The 23,033-nt window shown below is 45.2% G+C and overlaps 1 protein-coding gene across 2 annotated transcripts in view; it reads right to left on the minus strand.

Moving 5' to 3' along the window:
• Positions 1-23,033, minus strand: part of Slc14a2 (solute carrier family 14 member 2) — a 435,832-nt gene that overhangs the window by 20,989 nt on the left and 391,810 nt on the right. The window contains exons 8-11 of one of the 2 annotated variants that reach the window (XM_031366111.1): positions 20,800-20,947; positions 19,200-19,334; positions 18,752-18,801; positions 17,589-17,760 (exon numbers count right to left, since the gene is read on the minus strand). In XM_031366111.1, coding sequence (XP_031221971.1) covers positions 17,589-17,760; positions 18,752-18,801; positions 19,200-19,334; positions 20,800-20,947 — 505 coding nt within the window. Of the gene's footprint in view, positions 1-17,362; positions 17,761-18,751; positions 18,802-19,199; positions 19,335-20,799; positions 20,948-23,033 lie in introns of those variants that run through there. The other variant, XM_031366112.1, reaches the window with a different exon arrangement.

Consider the following 23,033-nt stretch of genomic DNA (forward strand, 5'->3'; position numbering starts at 1 on the left):
GATCGTAGGGTCTGCCACTATATCTGCCTCCTTTAACACACACGTGCTGAGGATCAAATCAGGTCCTTAGGCTTGCATGACAAGCATATTACTGAGCCGGGTCATCTCCACAGCCCATAAAAACTTAAAAAAATGACGTGTTTTATGTTGAATGTTAAATGTTTTATAAATATTGAACTAGAAGTGACAGGTTTTTATTGTCTGACAAAGGCTGTAGTTGGGCTGTGTGAGGTTTGGACATTACAAGGAATAGGTGATCATTTCCATAATTATCTGAATCTCACAGTAGTTTGCAGGTGGTTATAGCATTGCTTGGCCATCGGTGGCCAACCTACTAGGAACCCTGAAGTCCTGTAAAAGTGGCTGAAGAGCAGAACTATCAACTCTCAGCTTAGCTATGATGGAGGTAAAATCCTTTCACGATGTGAGGGTCATTGAAGTACAATGAAACCCAATGTCTAAAAATCGTTCTTATTTTGGGCTTGTACTACAGTAAGAGCCAAGATTTTAAACTCTACTAATTACAAAACAAACAAAAAGACTTTATATATTTATGTGCATTTAAGAAAATACCAGTAGTGATGTATTATTTTGAAGTATACAGCTAATATGTTTGGAGTTATTTAAAATTTATATTGAGAAAAATGTATTTTCACTATTGCTGTAGATGAGCATCTACATAAGACTGTTAAATTGATTGTTGTTTTATATCAAACAACTTTTATAATACTTATTTTTATTGTTATAATATTTTATAAATTTTAAGGAATATGACAAAAAAGATATTGTAGGTATTGAAGGGGGGTCTCTGGGAGGAGTGGGGGTACAAAAGGGAAACAAGAATGTGATTTAATTCTATTTACTTAAAATATGTTTTTAAATGTTAGCAAATTCAGATACATTGAAATCATGTAACTTTTCTCATCATAATGCAATAAAAGTTTAAAGAAAAAAAAAGTGGCTGAAGAACTTAGTTAATAAGAGAAAAAAAAACCAGGCCATTGAAGGTAGACCTCTGACGGGATGTGATTGGACCATTAGATGCCATCGAGATCTACCCTATCTGATCACGAAGCCCAGGTTGCTTAGAGATGATATCTCACCTGCTATAACTCAACATTAAATTTTATTCAGTAAATGTCTCCATCCCTGTCCCCCTGTCCTGTCCCCCGTTCTCCCCCAGCACCCTCCCCCTCCCCCGACATCATAGTATAGTAAACAGAGATTGAGCTCAGGGGCTCAGATGACCATGTCCCTTTGTGTGTAGAGTCACACTGGCATTGCCCCATCAGCAGAGCTGCAAATGTTCTATGGCATGTGGCCCGGAAGCTCTGTCCTTGGTAACCCATGTGTCACTGCCAGCAGGCGAGTAACTCCTGGGTATGCAGCCTGGGCTAAGTAAGACCTGCTGTTTCCCCCTCCACTAACCGGCTTTATTAAGCATTCCAATGCACATATGTGCATTAAGGACTATTTAGGACCATTCCAGGGACATGGTCCATACCCTCAAGGGTATGCTACTATTTCATGTTTTAGAAGGTAGAACTCTAGTGGCACTTTCTTCCTGGTGTCTTAGAAGGAAAACAGTTTGGAGCTCTCATTGTGTGTTCAGAAGCACTCTTTCTGGGGCAGGAGTGACCTTCGAGTTCTCATGCCTCTAGAGACATCAAACCAGCAACAGTAACAAAGACTCTGTAGATGAGCTTGACTGTGAAGTAAAACTTTTACCTTATCTCAATTTCTTTGAGGGATCCAAAACACCTCTTAAGAAAAAAAAAATCTCAATCCAACTTTGATATTTTTTTTTCAGAGAGGAAAATTCATCTAGTGTGTCTTTTTATAAGTCAGCCCACACACAGTAGCTCACACTTCTAAGATCAGCCTGTGGTGGCCTTGCCTGTGTCCCTCCATAACAGCTCAGCTTTGAACCAGTTTTCCTTTCTCCTGGAGGTGGATCGATGCTGCCTATTGGTGCTCGCGATGTGTATTGTACGAAGCGTCGGAACCTGCCAACATGAACTTGTCATCTCCCGAGCTCTCTGGCTCTCACGTTCTTATGTCATGCCCAATGCACTATGGGCAATTCTCTAGACAGAATGCCAGAACGGCTGTTTCTGTAGTACTATATCACAAACAATATGTGTTGCTTTTTACTACTGGTTACACTTTGGTTATAATTTTGACAGAAGTTTTCCCATGTTGAGCTTCGCGGTATGACTTTTCATTGCTAGAGATCATTCTCTTTCTCTGTGTCTCTTTCTCTGTCTCTTTTTCTCTGTGTCTCTGTGTCTTTCTCTCTATCTCTCTCTGTCTCTCTCTCTTTCTTTCTCTCTGTCTCTCTCTCTGTCGCTCTCTCTCTCTCTCTCTCTCTCTCTCTGGTGAGCAGGAGGGTCTGAGTGCTAAATGAGATGATTTTTTTCTTTTCCTTTTAAAATTATTTCTTTGTATAGCAAATGTTCGCCACCTTTGTGTCTGTGTGCCATGGAGGTCAGGAGAGGGGGTTAGATAACCTGGAGCTGGAGGTCAGGAGAGGGGGTTAGATAACCTGGAGCTGGAGGTCAGGAGAAGGGGTTAGATAACCTGGAGCTGAAGGTCAAGAGAGGGAGTTAGATAACCTGGAGCTGGAGGTCAGGAGAAGGAGTTAGATAACCTGGAGCTGAAGGTCAGGAGAGGGGGTTAGATAACCTGGAGCTGGAGGTCAGGAGAGGGGGTTAGATAACCTGGAGCTGGAGGTCAGGAGAAGGGGTTAGATAACCTGGAGCTGAAGTTACGGGCAGCTGAGAACCACCTCACATGAGCACATGGAACCAAACTCAGGTCCTCTGAGAGAGCAAAAAGCATTCTTGTTGACTCATTTTATCCTTAAACATTGTATCACACTCGGTCACCCAAGGCCCTTTTCATGCACAGAACATGAACGTATCCTCTTCCCCCTACCCGTGATTCTCCCTTCCTGCCTCAACTGCCCAAAACTCACTTTGATTTTCTACGTGGCTTCTTTTTTATTTTCACGTCATCTGTACATATATGATTTCTGTGGCTCTATAAAGTCTAGGAACACATGAGAGAGTGTGTAATATTTGTCTTTCTGAAACCGATGTAATTTTCTTAGCATGATTATATGTAGTTGCATCTATTTTCCTGTAAGCAACATTGGTTTATGCTTTATTGTGACAAAATGTTTATATATATGGTACAATGTATAGATATAAGTGTATGTTTTGAGAATACATATCACATTTTCTGTATTCATTCCTCTGTTGATTGATGCTTGCAATATATCTAGTGTGAGTACTGCTGTAACAATGGCGTATGCACATTGCTGTGATATGGTGACTTGTAGGCACTGGGTAAATACCCAGGGGTGGTAAAGCAAAGCTGTGTAAATGGGTGTTAATGTTTTCAAAGATTACTCTATACATATCAAGGCCTTGAATGTTAGAACTGGAAAAAGAAAGAATAGAATTTTGAGACTCTTCATTCTGCTCCTCTTATTTTAGTTTGGGAACTTCAGCTTGCAGGAATGGAGTGTCTTGTCTGTGGCCAAACTGCTAGCAGAGCCATGAGTAGACAGTGGCTCTGTCTTGTGTTTGGCATTTGAGACTTGTCTTCTCATCCTGCATCCTATAGGTACCACCCTGCATCCTATAGGTGCCATCCTGCATCCTATAGGTGCCATCCTGCATCCTATAGGTGTCACCCTGCATCCTATAGGTACCACCCTGCATCCTATAGGTGCCATCCTGAATCCTATAGGTATCATGCTGCATCCTATAGGCATCATCCTGCATCTTATAGGTGTCATCCTGCATCCTATAGGTGCCATCCTGAATCCTATAGGTGCCATCCTGCATCTTATAGGTGTCATCCTGCATCTTATAGGTGTCATCCTGCATCCTATAGGTGTTTTGTTTTTGCTCTGTCAGTTCCACTCTGCTTCAGAATGTGATACTCACCATTAGGTATTCTAAAGTTCATTTCTCTTTTAACTGTTCCTCCCACTTTCTCAAGAAAACACCTTGAAGAAAACGTCCTGATATTTCTGGACTGGGCAGTGTGTTGAGAGACAAGCTGAATAAAGAGGATTTGGTTCATGAGAATACTTTATTATAGGAGGCTCCAGCTTTTTAATACATCAACCAATGGTCCATCCTTTAAGAATGGGGGGTGTGGCTCTTTATAACGATGGAGAAGCGGGCTTCCTATACAGCTGGTGCTTTGAGCACGATTCTCTCTTTTTCCATTCCTACAGCACATTAGTTAGTCAATGGACTCACCTAAATTTTGATTTCTTTTGATCTTTTTGTCTCATGCTATGGGGAAGATATTAGCAAGTATAAATGAGCTGATATCTCATTTAAACTCATGAAATCTTACGACAGTCTTGTAAATGAGATCAGCAAGTCAAAGGCCAGCTATAACTTAGGTAATTCTTGGCTCATTTTCCTTCAGAATGGCATTGTACTGTCTTCTCGTCTGCTCTGCACCCTCAAACTGTGCGTCAGCACTGCCAGTCTTCCTGAGTTTGATCTGTCTTTTCCCGATCCCTTCTATCTTCCAACTCTAAAACTATATTTTAATTTTTGCTTGGGAACTCAGTAATCTGCCTAACTCCACAGTGTCCCAGCTCTGCTGCCTTGCTTCTTAGATATTCTATGATAGGGAAAGTGTCGTATTCTAGCCTCATATTTTTTCTTCTAACACACTCTCTGCCATGGCATGCTAACTTGCTGCTGCTTTCCTCGGCATTTCTTCTACCCCCTGTGTCTAAGGTCTGTCCAGCCCTCTCTGTCAGGTTTGTGCTCTGCACCTTCTGTGATGCTCCGTTTGGCTTATTTGGCCACATGACTCCATCTGATTCATGGATCAGAATCATGGATTCTGGATTCTGATTGCATGCTTGAAAAGTCATCAGATTTACAGTTTTTGGAGTTTAGGCTGTTGGTGGGGTTTTTAACGTAGCTCAGGCTGGCCCTAAGTTTACAGTCCTTCTGTCTTTAGCCTTCTGTGCCTTGAGATCATAAGCACATATTATCTCAGTTCATAGTGGAATAGTAGTAGTTGTCATAGCTGTAACATGTGAAATATATTTGATAAATATTTTTCAACCCAGTTAAACTCCTTGGACTGATCAATTCTTCCATAACAAGTGACCTCTGACCTCTAGGCACTGGCAGAAAGCGACCTTTGACCTCTAGGCACTGGCAGAAAGAAGCTGAGGTCCAGAGAGAAGGGTCTTACCTGGGCCGCCTGGGGTCGGGGGTCAGTTACGAAGCCACGAATTGACTGGCATCTTGTTTTGAATTTTATTCCTGGAGTATAGGCGTTTTATAGATAACCAGAACTTTTTGCATGAAATCAATGGGGGGGTGACTTTTAAATGAAAGCATAAGTTATTTCATCTATCAAAAAGAATAACCAAAGGTTACAAAGATAAGCATCCCCATTGCAAGCAAATTGCCCTGGGTCACTGTTGTAGGTCTTTCCCTTACGGCACTATTTCCATACTGCCTTTCCACACACCCTCTTCCATGCTTTCTCCTGATTATCTATGACACAGATCGTTGATTGATTGCAGACGTTTACCAATAAGTTTAGATACAGCCTCACGATCCTTAACACGATGACCCAAATATCTAACACCAATCAGCCAGACTTAGCCCTTGAGGGAAAATTTCTTTTTCTTCCTACCATTATGGAAGGATGTGGGTTTTGTACATATCTGAGAGAAGGGGTATCTTGAGGTACAGGGTTGACATGAGGCAGAGGCCATGGGTAGATCAATATAGCTAAGCCTCGTAGGGTGCCTTTCCCTAGTGTAGAGATCAAACCCCACCACCTCCCACAATACAGCAGAAAAAAAAAAAACCAAGTCCTCCACTGTCTAATAAGACTTTAACCACCTGCAGCTAGACCCAGTGGACTTGTGATATTTTATATAAACAATTACAATCTATCTCCTAACGATGATTGTAGCTCCTTCATAAATGGCCAGTCTCAGGAAGGACAAATGAGATTATAAAATTTACTACCTAACAGGGTAATGAGCCACCTACCTCTTATACACTCAGATATAATTCATGAAACAAATGACCCATGAGGAAAGGCCGAATAACTTCTCTGAACTGCTATTAAAGTGCTCCACTGTCCTGTAGGGGAGTGGTTCTGTCTCTCGGAGTTTGTCTTCTGTGCTCCTGCCTACCCTTTATGCTCTTTGTTAAAACTTTTCTGTCAGTTTAGTCTGGTGAACACTTCCACCCTTCAGCCCTGGACTTCTCTTTTCTGGCTGGATACTTAGGTGGCTCAGCCAGGGAGCTCTTCCCTCATCGTCTTATGCCTCTCTTCACTCGGAGACTTACGGTGGTTGGCAGAGTGGCTCATGGCACCTGGAAATCTGTCTGGGGCTACTCTCCAGTGAGATTCAAAGGTTTCTGGGCTGACACTGTACACTGCTGTCACCCATTAAGGTATGAGCTGAGAGTTCATTTCTGCCAGTCTTCAAGAATGAGGGGTTGCTTCTCTTCCTTTTGGGATTTCTCTCACTCTCAGCATGTGATCTGGGGACAGCAGCAACTTGTTTGGCATGAGTTTACACATATGGTGAGGATGCCTTCATTCCTGTCTCCTGTCACTCTGTTCTGTGTCTGTCACTCACTACCACAGAGCTGGAGGGAGCAGCCATGTGTGGCCAATGATGGTGTTTGTACCTTCTGTCTTCCTTCCAAGCCAGACTTCCTGCTCTGAGAGGCCAGTGGGTAGCCAAGCTTTCTTACACTAGCTAGTGCAACCGCTGGCTTGTCAGCTGCCTACAGCTGCACCCCTGCTCAGTCGCTGCTTCTGACATCTCCTCTGACCTTTCCTCCTCATTTTGTTCCCTCTCTTTTCCACCCACAGCTTTCTCCAGCAGCACCCAAGCAGCTATACCCACACTCCTTTGTACAGGGAATGTAACACAGGGAATTCTGAGAGCATTTAAAAGCTATCCCTTCTCTATGAGAACATCTTTCTCCATGGGGTGGCTGATGGGAACTCTGGCACGTTCGTTCGAGTACATAGTTCTTTCTTCATGTCTGACTTTTCCCAGATACAATCCAAGCTGGGATCTTTTAGCCAGGATACCAAAGGCTCACTGTGGCCTTTGACAAACCTGGTAGGGTTATCTATATCATCCTGACTACCTGATGCATTCAAGGAAAGATCCTATGTCTTGTCTCTAGCAAGCATCTGAGCAGCTAAGGTTCATGCTTGTAAGCAAATGCAGCCTGGTTAGGCTGTGTTACTGTGCCTGACACAGAGTCCCAATGGTCTTATTGGGTCACTGGTGTAGAAAATGAAAGAGAAGACTGAATGAAACCTATGATTGTTTGTCTATTGAAAAAAGATGAAAAAGACATGTGTGTGTTAGAGAGAGAGAGAGAGAGAGAGAGAGAGAGAGAGAGACAGAGAGACAGAGAGACAGAGAGACAGAGAAACAGAGAGAGGGAGAGATATGCATGTGTGTATATGGGTGGGTTTGAATGTGTATTTATGGGCATGTGTGTGTGGCTGTGTGTGTGTTGTGTATTGGGGGGAACACATGTGTGTATGTGTCCCTGTATCACATTCCACCTTATTTATTCCTTGAAACAGGGACTCTCGGTGAATCTGGAGCTCCCATTTTTTGGGGGTGGGGTGTGAGCATGTTGGCTGACTAGCAAGCCCCATCTTTGTTCCTGCCTCCTACCAAGTACTGGGGTTCCTGCCTCCCACCAAGTACTGGGGTTATGGCTTTTACATAGGTCCTGGGGTTGAGAACTCAGATCCCCATGTGTGCATAGCAAGCTCTCTTACTCCTGAGCCATACAGTCATCCTGGAAAGACCATGGTTACAACTGTTAACTGTGAGCTATGGGAAATAACCACACAGGGGCTTCTGAACACCCCGCTCTCTTTCGGTCTATAATAACTGAATCTTGTGTGAAAGTAAACCAATCTTAATCCCGAAAGCCCCAAGGGCCAAGCTATCCTGACCATAGCTTTATAAGCTAAGACTCTCCAGGGCCTGTAGACCCCATCCTCTAGTGATTAGACACACATGGACTCAAGTTCTGTTATAACTGGGAGACCAAAAGGGTCAAGCTAGAAGAAGAAAGGGATAAGAGGCAGGTGCACAGGATGGCAATAGTGGCAACAGCCTCCTCCCTGCCTATCTCAGGGAACCTTCGGGCTCCATCTAGTAGCAACATGACCTAGGCTCAGGTCGAAAGACTCTCTCCTGCTCTTGGTGTGGCTAGCTGGGACATTTCATCTGACAGTGCCTAATGCTACCAAGGTACGAGCCTCACCCAAGGCCATGTCCAGTCCACAAAGTAGAGGCCCGTGGAATACAAGATCATCTCTTCTCCTAGAGAGAGATAAAGCCAAGAAAGGCAAATGCCCCTGACTCGGTTCCTTGACTATGAGGAGCCCAGCATGGAAGGAGACCCACCCTCCCTTTGAGGGATATTCAGCTCTGAGGTTGTACAAGCTCCTGTCTTCTCTAGGTCTGTGGATGGCCCTTGAATAACCCTAATATAGCAGGAAGAAAAATCCAACCAGCTTGGTTTTTATTTCCTTTAACCTGTATGATGAACAAATGTCATCTACTCAATGTGATCTACAAATGTGATCTACTTATGATCCTGTGTAGTTGCCCCATTCTTTCCTCAGAGAGAGCTATCATCCCACCTTTGAGTCTCTTCCAAGTTACTAGAATTGTAAACGCTCTATGGCCCTTCTATCTGTCCCTGTCTCATGATGGCCCTGAATCATCTGAAGCCTTAAAGACTGTCCCTGCAGTCTCTACTCGAGACCGCTACACCACCCAACAAATTCCTCTTAAAGTATGCGATACTTTCATTCCTGTCTAGAGTTTTGAAATTGCGCTCACTAACATCCAATCTTGCCACAGAGTTCTTAAAGACCCCGACAGTTTTTAGGGCCAGAAATTAGAAGAAATATTAATACGGATTTTCCTTGCTCATACTGTGATACCCACAGCCATGCGGCTGTCTGGAAAGGAGACATCCTTATTGCCGATAAGACTCAGTTAAACATGCCCCTGAAGTTTGGGCCTTACGGAGATCTGGCCTCCAATGCAGAAGGTTGTTACGCATATATACTATATTGCAAGGTTCACCATAAAGACCACATTGACACTTCTCTGGGTAAAAACTGAGCTTATGAACAAGTCAAACAGGAGAATCAGCTTGAGCCTGCCTTGGTCTCAGCATTCTTCCTCCGCTTTCAGTATGCTAGTTCAAAAGACTCAACAGGATTTAGACCAGGGCTTTACAGCCACTCCAGAGGGATAGTGACAGATTCCAGAGAACAAGCTCTGGCTCCCTCAATCCCCCTAATGGAAAAGACTTAACAATCGTCTCAGACTACACATTTGTGGGCTAAAGCTCTCCAAATTCTAATGGGGCCTCCTCTCACAGACAGGCATTCTTCACATAGTCTATTTCCAAAGTTTTCCCACTTGTCAGGATAATCCCAGAGGAGCTGTGAGACTCCATCTCCTTTTAGAGCCTGCAGAGTAGGGGAACTACCTGGTAGGCTGGCAAACAGACGTCACGGACATCCTTCCTCACGCAAGGGACTGAAATACCTACTAGGTCTGGTATACACCTTAACCGGGTGGATGGAGCACTCCTCACTAAAGTAGAAAGGACCCCAGAGGTGAGCGGCCATCATGGAGTGCACTGGGGTCACTCTAGGTTCACTTGATCCTTGTGGTCTGGCCTGATTTTCATTTTCAATATCACCCAGGGAATGAGTGAAGCTCTCAAAATTAAGTATTATTTATGCAGCTTCTTACCCTCCATCTTCTGGGAAGGTCAACGGGCTACTCTAACATTTATGGCAGGTTCTTCTCAACAGCCCTCATAATAGATCCAGAGGGTCGTGACCTCCATCACTGTGTTAATATCACAAAGATAGACAGACAATCAAGGCTGTCTCCAAGGGCCCGGACAAGTATGGCCTCAAACATACTTTCAGAATCACCTTATCACACCTTGTCACCTGGGAGACTGGGTCCATCTTCTAACCCTCCTTCAGGGTAAAAAGGCCATTTGTGTCTGTCTGAACCTGACCTTATCGGGTCCTCCTAATGTCTTCAGTTGTAATCAAGTTACAAGGCCTGCGGCTCTGTTGATTCATCCACCCAGAGTTACCACTCCAAATTCAAGCAACCTGTTCTGGTGAGCCACCTGGAGATGGCTCCCTTTCCACCTAGGTCCAGGTGAGACCTACCTTCAGATACCTCTAGAATCCAACTTATTAACTGGCCTAGCTCTTGACTTGAATTCTAACTCCTAGTACCTCAACCTCACTGGGCCCTATATTGGGTATAGGGCTCCCAGTGTTCACAATCACTATTAAACTTCCCATCTGTCTTCTTCAAATCACTCTAGCCACCTGGAAGCACCATAGGTTTCATTATCCTTTTATTACTGTCCATTGCTATTGTCTTAATCCTACTCTGTACCATGGGTCTCTCCTTACTTCACATTCTGGTAGAACTGGTACCTTCCAGACTATAGGCCATTGGGATCTAGAAGACTGTGTCTCTGGGATAACTGTTTACACTGATAACCCACTTGACCTCCAAGTGATGTCCCAGGCTAGCCTTCAACTTTCTGTGATACCACCCCCTTCAAGGTGAGGCTCAAACCTTGGTGTCTTATGCTCCTATGATTGTGTGAGAGAACAGTAATACCAACCAAGGGCCACCTGCTGTTCTTTCTCAGCTCCTAAATAGTTCCAGAAGAAAGAGATCTTCACCCTTTGTCAATAATTTGACCTTGTTGATCTGCCAGGGCAAAATGCAATAAATAAATAAAAGCAAAAATGCAATAAATAAATAAATAAATAAAAGATAAAAATAAGGGTGCCCCAACTAAAACTAAAATTTCCTTACTTTCACAATCAGATTCCAATTGCTTCAATCTTGACACAGTGGATTGTAAGGTCATATAAAAACAATGACAGCTGAATTCCCAATGACCTCTGGTACCTCACTCCAAATGGATAATCCTCAGAAGGACAAATGGAGTTATAAAATTCACTCTCTGCCATGACAGAGTTACTCACTTCCTGTCTACTCAAATATGATCCGACACAAATGGCCCATGGGACACATCCTAGTCACATTTCTTACCTGATATTAAAGTACTCCATTCTTTCTTTCTCTGAGAATTTATCCACTGTGTTTTAAAACTTTTAGAACTTTGTAGTAAAACTTTTATGTTAGATCTGGGAAGCTGGCCCAATGGATAAAGCACTAATGGCACAAGCATCAAGATTAAAATTTGAATCCCTAGGCCCACAGAAAAGCCCAGCAGGTGTGGGAGCCCTGTACTTCCAGCACCTGGGGGGCAGAGACAGGGGACTGGGGTAAGCTGGCTAGCAGACTGGTCACAACTGATGATGCCTGGGTTCAGTGAGGGACCCTGTCTCAATACATATAGAATGATTGTCATCCAATGTCAACTTTAGCTCTCCACACACATGCATACATGTGCATCTGCATGCATGTACACACACACACACACACACACACACACACACACACACACGTTTACCTCAGTTCTTGTATGATAAATACTTTTAACCCTATGCTTTGGTCTTGGGGCAGATCACATATTTTGTAAGGCCGTTCATGGTCTAATGAGATAAATTCTATATGCTGGAATAATGTCCCTTACAGTCTCTGTCATTCACAAAATACCCATTTCTTCAGTTGTATGGAATAAGTATAAGCTATTGAAGTTGGTATATATGAGGGTAGCAAGGAAATAGATTGCTAAGGAGCTGGGATGTGTAGACACATCTGGAGCAGAATGAACCAGTTCTATTGGCATGTCTACAGAAGGGAACAGAACACAGAGATAGGTCAAGCCTCAGGCAGGTAATGACATCCTGGAAAAAGGTATTTGACTTTATCTCATTAGCCAGAGGTTTGAACCCAGAGGCTCATTTCAACACAGTGCTTCCTGGAAGTAAGGCTTGAAGATGCGTGGGAAGGATGACAGACCACACAAGGCTCACAGGAGACACACAAGGTCAGGAGAGTTGGGAAAGGGGATCTGGGACCAATTTGTTACCATGGTTCTATCACATGATGAACAAGACAGGCCAACAGCTCAGGTGGTCAATTTGCACACCTAAACTTCAGCCCCCATTCATTGATTGCTGGGGTAAGTCTCTGGACTAGCTGAGGGTTCTTCAGCTATGAAACAAGAGATTTGAACTATACATATTTAAGAGCCTTTCCAGCTTTAAGCTTCCAAGATCTGATTTTTTTTTTTTTGCTAGTATTCTTAATAGGTTTCCCCATCCCAAGACCACCTTCCCCTGATACAGTTCAATGGAAGAAAGAAGAGTTTTCTTTTGAAAAGCCAGATGGTCCTGTAGGTTACCATCTACCTGGTTCCCTTCTGCCCACAGTTCTCTTACCTGGGCTTCTTTTGATTCTCAGATAGGACTGGAGAAATCTAGATCATCAGACTTGAGAAGGAGATGCTTGCCAGTGTCTGTGGTCCTCAGCTTCAGGCTCTGCGGAGTCTCCTATGCCTGAACCTCCTCACTGCCCTGCATCTTTCAACCCTTCCTCTTGACAACTTTCTGTGAATCCGCTAAGTTTTACCCCTGAACCCATACCTGCCACAGGTCTTCCAATGAAGGAGGAAGAAGAATGACAAACATCTCTCCACAGCCAGCCCTCCTGCCCTCTGGCCTTCTTGACTAAAGACGCTTCCTGAGCACCTCAAGGGAGATGTATTCTAGCTGTCATGGTCTCTCTACCAGCTGAATCAGGTGGTGCCCTGACAGGGCTACCCTGCAACTGTCTAGTTGTTTCCTTATTGTCTCTCAGGCGTTACCCGCTTCTCATTAGAATTCTAGCTTCAGTATTTGTCTTTAAGCGATGACCTAAGCCTTGTCTCCTTAGGGGATCAATTTGCCTTCCAACCTCAATGAGCACACTTAATTCCCCAGCAGGCAGGGCACGGGCTGGGGACTAGTGCTTGCCATCGGTGTCTCAATGGAAAGTTTTGCACAGCCTAATACTAAACGTGGGCTTTCTGTGGAAAACTTCAGACCTTTCCCCCTAACTCTTGTTGACAAGGGTCTCCTGGTAGCTTACCAGCGCCCTCTCAGATTAAGAAGGGCATGGCCTAACCGTTGTGGCCAAAATACACCCCAAGGTCTATATATTAGGGAGGCTGGCTCTCGAAAGTTCCATGAAGCCATGGGTCTGGTGGACTGACCTGTGGGGGAGGGGGCTAACAAAACATGCTTTGCTTGACTTCAAGAGTATTATGGGTCATCAACCTCATACTCACATACTGCTCCCAGCATACACTTGGGATGCCACCTTCCATCCTCCCCAGGATCAGAATGATACCGCACACCAAGGACATTAGCTCCACTTGAGTAGACAAACTCTCCTGCTGACGTCAAAGGTTGCCTTCCTACACCAGGTGTTTGGGACTCCCAAAGAAGGACCTTGTTCAAGGAGGATGAAAAGCAAACAAGAGGGGTGGGAGGCACTCAGGTGCCCCCACATTCCAGGGACAGGTTGGGGGCTGGTTGAGAGACTAATTCCACACTTAGGCCATTTCAGGGTCCAGGACAGACTGCTCCTCATATGCAAGCCTCTTGCTTTTGTTTCTCCTGGCTGTCTAGTCTCTCAGCTCCATCTTAGATGCCCTTGGCACTCTCGCTCTGGCTCCTCTAGGGCTCCTCTAGAACTTTTCATGGTGAGCTCAGACCTGCTTTTCAAGCATCCATCCTGGTTTGCTCAGACATAGCGTGTGGGGGATGCTGCTTATGAACAATACTATACCACCAAGCTGGAAAGAAGAGACACCTGTGAAGTCACCATGAAGAAGTCACCTGGGAATGTCACACTGGGTTTGTGAGCTAACCAGAACCATGGGGTAATACAGCATCTCTCAGCCACACATATTATTCGCATGGTTTATCTAGAAGGCAGGACATGGTGGAATCTTTTACCTATGAGGTCCTAGCTGATGCTGGAGGATACTACCAAGGGCACCTGGAGGCCCACAGTCTCTTTAGGCCTTGAGGGCTTGATCAGAAGTCACTTGAAAAGGAATTTTTCTTCAGTAGTTCTGACTTCCTTCAGCTCTGCATTTCCATATTTGAAGGAGGGCGGTGAAATTAATACCTGGGCCTACGCACTAGTCAGATTCTTTGGAGAAAAGAGCTGTACTATTTGTTGAGTAAATTTAAGTTCAAGCTACTTGTGCTCCAAAGTGTGTCTGTCTCCTTGGTTCCCTTTCGTTCCCGCCCCTGACTGTAAGAACAGGCTGGAGGCTCGGAGTTATCATTCGTAAACGGTTACTTCAAGGGGACTTGCTGTCCTTCCTCCCACGTCAGCTTTTTAAAGGTCTAGACCCACGCCAGGCAGAATGGGCCCCTATGGATTCATCTATCTTCTTGGAACAGCTAGAGGGAAAAAAAAATGCCCCGCTATAAAATGTGGATTCTTTTAAAGGAGTTTTCAAATAAGACTGTGTGTGGTGTGGTTTGGTGGGATTTCTGGTCCCTGTGAAACGACTCCTACTTGATGGTAGATAAGAATGTCTCAAGTCCTTCACAACTTTTGAGATCTGAGGGATCAAAGGCTCAGCTTCACACAGGATGCACACTGGTGTATGGGGGTGGGTGGGTGGAGAATACTGGGTGGATAGAGTCACCAATGCAGTCCGAGAAGACCAAATAGTGGCTGGCTCTTAGAGCAACAAAGAGAGGAAGAACGCTCAGAGGGAAGAGGAATGGAAAGGGGCAGGCTGAGGGAGAGACAGGTGAGTGATACTCTCAAGTAACCAGCGTAAGAATTTTGGTAAACTGACCGATGACTGACTGGTTAAACTCTGTAAAAATCTTCAAAGCAACAGTGGTCTATTTTTAGTGACTTTTGTCTCTGTGTTCTGATGTTCTGCCACATTAGCGATGTTTCCTCTTTGTTCTTCAATGTAGACTCAGGGACATAGAATCACGGCTACTTTGAAATTAGAGAGGGACGCTGTAGTGGCCACTTGGTCGAGCCCTCTGCCCAGGAAACAAAGTGCCCCAACAGGTCTCCAGTTGCTTCATCACGGGAAACTGAGTCTAAGCAGCTGCCCTTGCTTGGACAACTGTTACAAAGCCACCCTCTTTGCGGAATCATCCCGCTGTCACCTCTGTGCTTCTGAGCCATCCACTGCAGATAGCCAGGGCTCTATCTGTTTTTCTTCCCGAGGCAGACCACCACCATTTCTAGCCGGCTAAGGATCCTTCAGTCCATTTGCCCCGCTTGGCTGCGTCTCAGCCCCTTTCCTTCACAGACAGGTGCGGATTATGCTGTTCATGTTTTTCGGCATCCTCCTCCTCTTAGAATCAAACCTATTCTCATAAATGTCGCCTACCATCTAAGATGCAAGTGACTGGTCATGCTTACTTCATTACCATCCCAGGGCTTGTTTATATTTTAACAGGTTCCAAATCTTAAATCAAAGGGATGGCTGGGAACGCTTGGGTAGCAGCTATGGGAAGCTGTGGGGACAGGAGAAGAGGCATCAAAAGTTTCCTGGAGTCCTTAAAATCATACCTGAGATAATCCATGAACAGAAGACTAACCCAACCAGGTAACTGCCTAGATAGGAAAACTGGTGCTGTGTGCTAATCTGCGCTCAGGTTGTCTGACCAGCATCCTCGTCTGAGGTGAGACTTTTCAGCTGGCCAGGCAAATCACCGTAAAAGAAATTCCTTGAAGGCAGGGTCAGGTCTGATTCTTTCCTGGTTTATTGTCAAGTCCTGGGTTGAGTAACATATTAATCGTTCCACGTAAAGGAATCTTCTGGGTGAATGAACACACATGGTCAGCGCACAGGCAGATGCTATGTGGTCACCGACATGAGAACCCAAATGGGAAGGGATGGATGAAGTTGGGGTCACATAGTTTTCAAAGGCAAGAGGAAGCAGACATGAAGGATTACACGCAGCTGTACCCCAAAGGTTTTATAGAACCCAAACTATGATTTCTGAACCCCCATATCCAATGTGTCTGCTGAGTTGCAGGAAAGAACCCATAAAATACCTCAAAACAAAAAGATAAATGGTGACAACTGTGAAGGTGAAGGCAAGATGCTTAGAACAGAGGTCATGGAGGCCCGAGGTGGGTGGAGAGAGGCTCCAGAGTCAGAGGAAGAAAGGGGAGAAAAGTGCAAATCACACCAATGTCAGAGCAAAATCTCTGAGTGGAACAAAGGCCTCAATTTATGCGTTGAAAGGCAGGTCAATGAGAACGGGCACTAGGCTCAACTTTGGAGACAACGTGGACATCTAGAAAGGAAGGTTGTTTACAAAAGAAAAAAAAAAAGAAACCTGTGTCTCATTCGAAATAGAGATAGTGAATGAAGAGACAGCATTTATGGCCACCTGGGCATCCCCTGACCAGATAAGATGCCACTGATTGGCCCGGGACAAGACTCTGTGGCCATGCAAAGAGTTGGAAAACATATCACCAGCATTCTTTCAGGTCTTACTTGAAGCAGATCCTTGGGGAAGAGTTCTGAAGAAGTCACACACTGATGAGCACGGAGCTTGCAAGACAGGATGACGAACAGAGGAGCAAAGAGTGATCGGAAGTCAGTGCTCAGTGCTAACAGTGAGCTCAGATGGACAGGCGCGAGAACAAGGCACGAGCTGGGGCTGAGAGCAAGGCATGAGCTAGGGCTGAGAACAAAGCAGGAGCTGGGGCTGAGTATGGATTCTTGCAGGAGGAAGAGGCACATTAGTAAGAATAATAAACAGCTCCAAACACCTGGGCTAGGGATGTACCCGGAGTTTAGAAGTGCGCATTGCAGAGGGGAAGGGCTATAAAGTCTTGAGTGTCTCAGACTGGGAGAGATGGAGCATGTAATGATTAGCTATGAGGCACTTGTTTTTACATAACGGAGAAACGGGCTTTCATACCGAGTGCTGGGAAAAGCCATTTAGCTGCTACTGGAAGGGAAAGCTCGAAGGTTCTAGATTCTTTATTAGTAACTCCACTTTCCCACACGTCACTTTTCCTCACTGCCAAAGCCCTCTTCTGTAGGAAGCGCCTTGTGGCCACCACGTCCTAGTTCTAAACCAGAGTGCATTTCCTTCTTGCTACATGTCCTCACTTGTCTCTACTCCCGGTCTGCATAGGGGCCACTCAGCCTGGCCAGTGCTATAGCTATGGCCTTTATCTAGCTGTTAATCCTCTCTTAACCCTTTTCTTACTAGACTAAGGAATGGTTTCGTTTCACACCAGCAACATGTAAATCAGACTCCTCACTCCCAGTTCCAGCAAGAGCATACCAGCTTCCTTTAATGCTACAACCAGTAGTTATGAAGATCTGGGCAGAGGGGACGAATCAGCCTGAGGGTTAGGGAGGAACAGGTGGATTTGATTTGACCCAGGTGCGAGGAGAGGCAGGGAAAGGTGTGGGCCAGGTTGACTGGCCCAGAGTTGAGAACACACGGATGAAGGCAAGAAGAGCATTTCTGCTTGGCGCTGAGCTAGTCACCATTGGGGGGCTTCTCGTCACTGCGTCTCACGGTCAGGAAGTAGATGCGGTTGGCCTCCGGGTAGGTGACTTTGCTGAGGGGGAGTTTGTAGATGCCAGGGTTGTTGGTTGTCAGGAGGAGGAAGGTGAGGGTGGAGAGACAGAAGGCCCAGGTGCCTGGTGGCACGCCAACCTGCAAATTGAAAGCAGAAATGGAAGGATGTTGCTAGGTTCCTGTCTTGGGCCAGAAACTTGAGGAGAAAGATGTGATAGAGATTGAGAATGGAGAGCCCTGCCTTCTGCCAGGCGAAGGTATTAGTAGGCCTAGAGTCAGAAGGAATTGAGGTGTTGCTCTCTTGGGGTACCCTCAGGATCTTTTTGTTTTCAGTTCTAATTTTGTTTTTTGTTTTTCTTTCTTGAAAATAGAGTTTCAAAACACCCAGGTTGGGCCCAAACTCACTATACAGTCAAGGATGACCTTGAACTCCTGATTTCAGAAGATTTATTTATTTATTTTTATATGAGTACACTGTAGCTGTCTTCAGACACACCAGAAGAGGGCATCTGATCCCATTACAGATGGTTGTGAGCCACCATGTGGTTGCTGGGAATTGAACTCAGGACCTCTGAAAGAATGGTCTGTGGTCTTAACTGCTGAGCCATCTTGCCAGCCCAAATATTTATTTATTTATTTATTTATTTATTTATTTATTTATTTATTTATTTTTATGTATGTAAGGATGCTGTCCCTGTCTTCAGACACACCAGAAGAGGGCATCTGATCCCATTACAGATGGTTGTGAGCCACCATGTGGATGCTGGGAAATGACCTCTGAAAGAGCGATCCGTGCTCTTAACCACTGAGCCATCTTTCCAGTGCACACTCAGAATCTTTTAATGCTGGGTCTGAATGGGTCTTACACCCAGACCTAGAGGGCCATCTGTCCATCCCTGTTCTCCACGGTTGTCATTCAACATATGTGCACCCTAGAACTCCATGCTCAAAATTCTTTACCATGCTCATAATTTTTTAAATAAATTATGCGTAAATCTTGACACATTGGGTAAAGGATGGGGTTGTACTGCCCTTAGCCCTCCCTCAGTCTTCTATAAGACCCCAGGTGCCTGGAAGCTCTGCTAGGGGAGGAAGACCTTAGCTTAGTGTTCAGACAGTCTGGACTTACCACTGCCATCATATTGGAAAGGGCCGCTCCCATGTATGCACAGAACAGGGCTGCGGAGGAACAAGACCAGTAGAGTCAGTTTCCCAGAGCCCGTCTTCTTCAGCTACTGTCCTAGCAAGACAGGGGCCCAGACCCAGAGCTGGCCTTTCTACAGCCTTGGTGTTTGAGGCAGCCTTGACCTGACATGGTTCCTTACTTTTCAGGTATTCCTCCCACCACTGTGCACTTGCTGAGGGCAGAGGTTAAAGGTTACACCTCCTTTTAATCCTCTTGCACATTCATCATGGTGTCTCACAGGGTCGATAGTCCTCACTTTGAGAGTGGGGTGTCCTCGTCTTGTCCCCACCGATTTTGATAATGAATCAGCGCAGACATAGAACTAATAAAAGGCCAGCCAGAGGGGCTCAGTTGTCACTTTCTTAAAAAAATAAAAAAATAAAAAACCTACCACAGACAAGTGCCAGCAGGTGTGTCTGCCAGGTGAGTGCATAGAACATGCCTCCGATGGCGACACAGGAGAGGACACAGTTATAACTCCAAACGCCCAGGTAGATCTTCTCAAAGGGAGTGGCCACGGTCAGGGCTACGAGAGAAGGTGTGTGATGTTTTTGGGTAATCTTGGACCATAGAACAAAGGTTTTTTCCCATGACTGCTGCCAGACCTCAAGGTGGCCTCTGTCTCCTCATTCACCATATCCCTCCAGCTCTGCTGATCAGAGGGGCCTCTGTAGATATCACAAGATCATAGGAAACCAAACGGCGAGAAAGTCCTGGGGTCACACAGTGGTCTGTGCACGTGCAAGTGTGTGTGTGCACGTGCGTGTGTCTGTGTGTGTGCATGTATCTGTGTGTGTGCGTGTGCATGTGTGTGTGTGCATGCATATTTGTGTGTGTGCATGTGCATTCCTGTGTGTGCGCACACATGTGTGTGTGCGTGCGAGTGTGTATGTGTGCATGTGTGTGTGTGCGTGCATGCATGCTATGTGTGTGCATGTATCTGTGTGTGTGCGAGTGTGTGCGTGTGCATGTGTGTGTGCATGCTTGTGTGTATATGTGTGCATGCGTATGTGTGTGTGTGCATGCATGCTGTGTGTGGATGCATGTGTGTGCGAGCATGTGTGTGTGCGAGTGTGTGTGCAAGTGTATGTGTGTGTGCGCACATGTGTGTGTGTGCGAGTGTGTGTGTGTGCATGTGTGTGTGCGTGCATGCTTGTGTGTGTATGTGTGCATGCCTGTGTGTGCACACACATGTGTGTGTGTGTGTGTGCGAGTGTATGTGCGAGTGTATGTGTGTGTGATGATGTTTGGTTTAAGGAGCAACCTACCTTCACTCCAAGCAGCTGACTGTTAACCATTTCAATTCTGTTTCAGAGGCTTGAGAAAAAAATATGTCCAGACACATAGTCTAGAGTGTCAGAGGCTCAGGGGCAGGTGTAGACAGTAGGCGACTATGGATAAAGGCTCAGTGCCTCTTGCATTGTTGTTACGAGGTTTTGATGAATTCAAAATTATTTCCAGTTACAATTTTTTTTTGGAAAGTTCTGTTTCTAAAAGTCTTTGCAAAACATTAGATTAATTCAAATATAGTCTTGTACTCCCAGGGTCCCCTACCCTATTTTCTGACTCTATTATGGGAAAGAGCATATCCATATATAAATGTGTGTACATACATCTACATATGTGTGGGAATATGAAATTACACTTGGGAAATGCCAATCCAATTTTAGGAAACTTTTCCTTTTAGCTTGCTTAACACTTGCAAGTGCTGAACCACGTGTACCCAGCTTGGGACATCACTGCTCTAGCCCAAACTCCCTCCACTGCTGGGCTCCACAGTAAGGACCCTTGCATTTCCCCACATGTTCTGTTACTTTAATCTGCTCTCTTTGGAGGAGATGCAAGGCAGAGGAAAATAGATTTTTCTCCCCCGATGACGCTTGACACTCTAGTGAAGATGAGTCTGGAGTGGTTTCTGTGTGCTAAGGAGAAATGGGCTGAGAAAAATGTTGCTAAAGATTTCCCCCCACAGAGATGGGATTCTGTCTCACCTGCTAGCAGCCCCACGATCGACCCTATGGCTGCGTGCAAGCAGATGAGTGGGGAGGAGATAAACAGAGCCACCAGGATCACGCCACCTGTCCAGGGGTTGTCACAGCCGTACACCTGGCCGACCCCAACAGGGATGGTTTGTAACAGCTGCAAAGTCAACAGAATTCAGGTCACTAGGCAGATAATACAAAATCTAGGCACCAGGGCCAACACCAGGCCAGTGGGTAATGAAGGGGAACAGAGGGATGACCGTGCCCTCCACCGTGAGAGAGAAGAGGGGGAGGCACAGGCTGGAGCAAATAGTTCCTCACTCCATCACCTACCAGGCATCCAGCGTTTATCAGGCAGTCAGGTGCAGCCCCTCATACAGCGCTGGGCATGAGCGCTTCTGGGGAACACATGGCTTTTACTTTGAGAGGAGAAACTTTGAGAGAGCCAGATGTACACCTCCTTCCTAGATTCCCACTGGGGTATAAGGTACCAAGGTATTTCCTAGAGACTTCCTGAAACGCTAGACATGTTCTAGAAATATTGTAAACATTTTAGGCTGTTTTCATGTATGATTTGGTAAGTGACAGTTAGTGTAGAGCCCCCGCAAGTGACCCCTAGTCTAAAAGTCTTTGTTATGCTTCTTGTCTTTGCATCGAGACACTGTTTACTTGTCCTCACTGAGGAAGCTTGGCGTAGCTAATGACCTTCCACCTTTAAAATTCTATAATCCAAATCGGGCAACAGAAATTGGACTTGTGTCTCTTCTTCTTTTTCTTGGGGTGGGTGCGTAAGGTCACAAGCAGGGCATGGACCTGCAAAAACTGGGAAGTGAGTGTGATTGGGTGCATGATGTGAAATTCCCAAATAATCAATACAAATATCATGTTGAAATAAATTCTATAGTCCTAGGGTGCTGGAGAGATGGATCAACAGTTAAGAGCATTTGTTGCTCTTGCAGAGGACCTGGGTTTGGTTTCCAATATCCAGAGGGTGGTTCACAATAATTTATAACTCCTATTCTATGGGAACCAACACCCTCTTCTGAATTTCACAGGCACCAGACATGCACATGGTGCATATACATTTAACAATACATCTAATAAATCTAAACAATTAAAATAATTCTGTAGTTGTGACAGCTAGAGCTGTATGGAAACCTAGTAGAGTAGAAGTTTTCTAAAATATATACATATATGAAGGCAGTCTAAATGGTCAAATAATGGGGGAGAGAGAATCCCCATTGGCCAATTCTTGTCACCAAATGAAGCTTCCAAGTGTCGAGATTAGGTTACATCTAATTGAACTGTTAGTCAAAAGGATCCATGGAAATCCCCAAATAACCCAAAAAACCAAACTTGGCTGCTGCCAAGGCCACAGGTTTCTTTCTACAAGCTGACAGCAAGACCTCATTGTTACACTCACTCACACAACCCATTGGATATCTATGAGTTGAGCTTGTGCCTACGTAGAACCTTCATCCTTAGTGTCTTTGGTACAGAAAGGTACTTTGCACACTACCAAAAGAGAAACATAGACACCAACCCATCCATTAACCCTCTGATCAACAATGGTGTCCTGTCTGCAAGATCTGCTAGTGCAATGGTGGCACACACTTGTGGGGCTAACCAACCAATATCTGGTTTGACTTGAGGCCCATTCCACGAGATGGAACCCAACACTGATTGGGTGACCAAGACCATGAGACTTGATGGCCCAGGAACTTAGGGTAAAACCAAATACTACTGTTCTTAAAAAAAAAGAAAGAAAGAAAGAAAGAAAGAAAAAAGAAGTAGCAATCAAATGACTGCTAATGACATTCTGCTATACTCAGATCAGTGCCTTGCTCAGCTGTCATTGGAGAAGCATCCTATGGAAGCAAACTGAAACGAATAGAGACCCAGACAATATGCATAAAGTGAGAGACCTTGGAACTCTAAGTCCTAAGTGGGAACTCTCCATCAAACTCCTCCGCTCATGGCTCAGGGAACCCTACAGAAGAAGAGGCGGAAAGTATAATGGCCCTAAGGGATGGAGGGAAGAGAACAAGGCCCTCTAAATCAACTGATCAAAGCCCGTATGGAACTCACAGAGACTGAGGGAGCATGCCCAGAACCTGCATGGATCTGTCCCAGGTCCTCCCTTTGTGTAGACTATGGCTTCTGCTTTGGTGGTGTTATGGGACTCCCGAGTCTGTGAAGGGGTGGGTCTCTGATTCCTGTGCCTTCTATGGGACTCCCGAGTG

The sequence above is a fragment of the Mastomys coucha genome, unplaced genomic scaffold, assembly GCF_008632895.1.
Source record: "Mastomys coucha isolate ucsf_1 unplaced genomic scaffold, UCSF_Mcou_1 pScaffold13, whole genome shotgun sequence".
Taxonomy (NCBI): domain Eukaryota; kingdom Metazoa; phylum Chordata; class Mammalia; order Rodentia; family Muridae; genus Mastomys; species Mastomys coucha.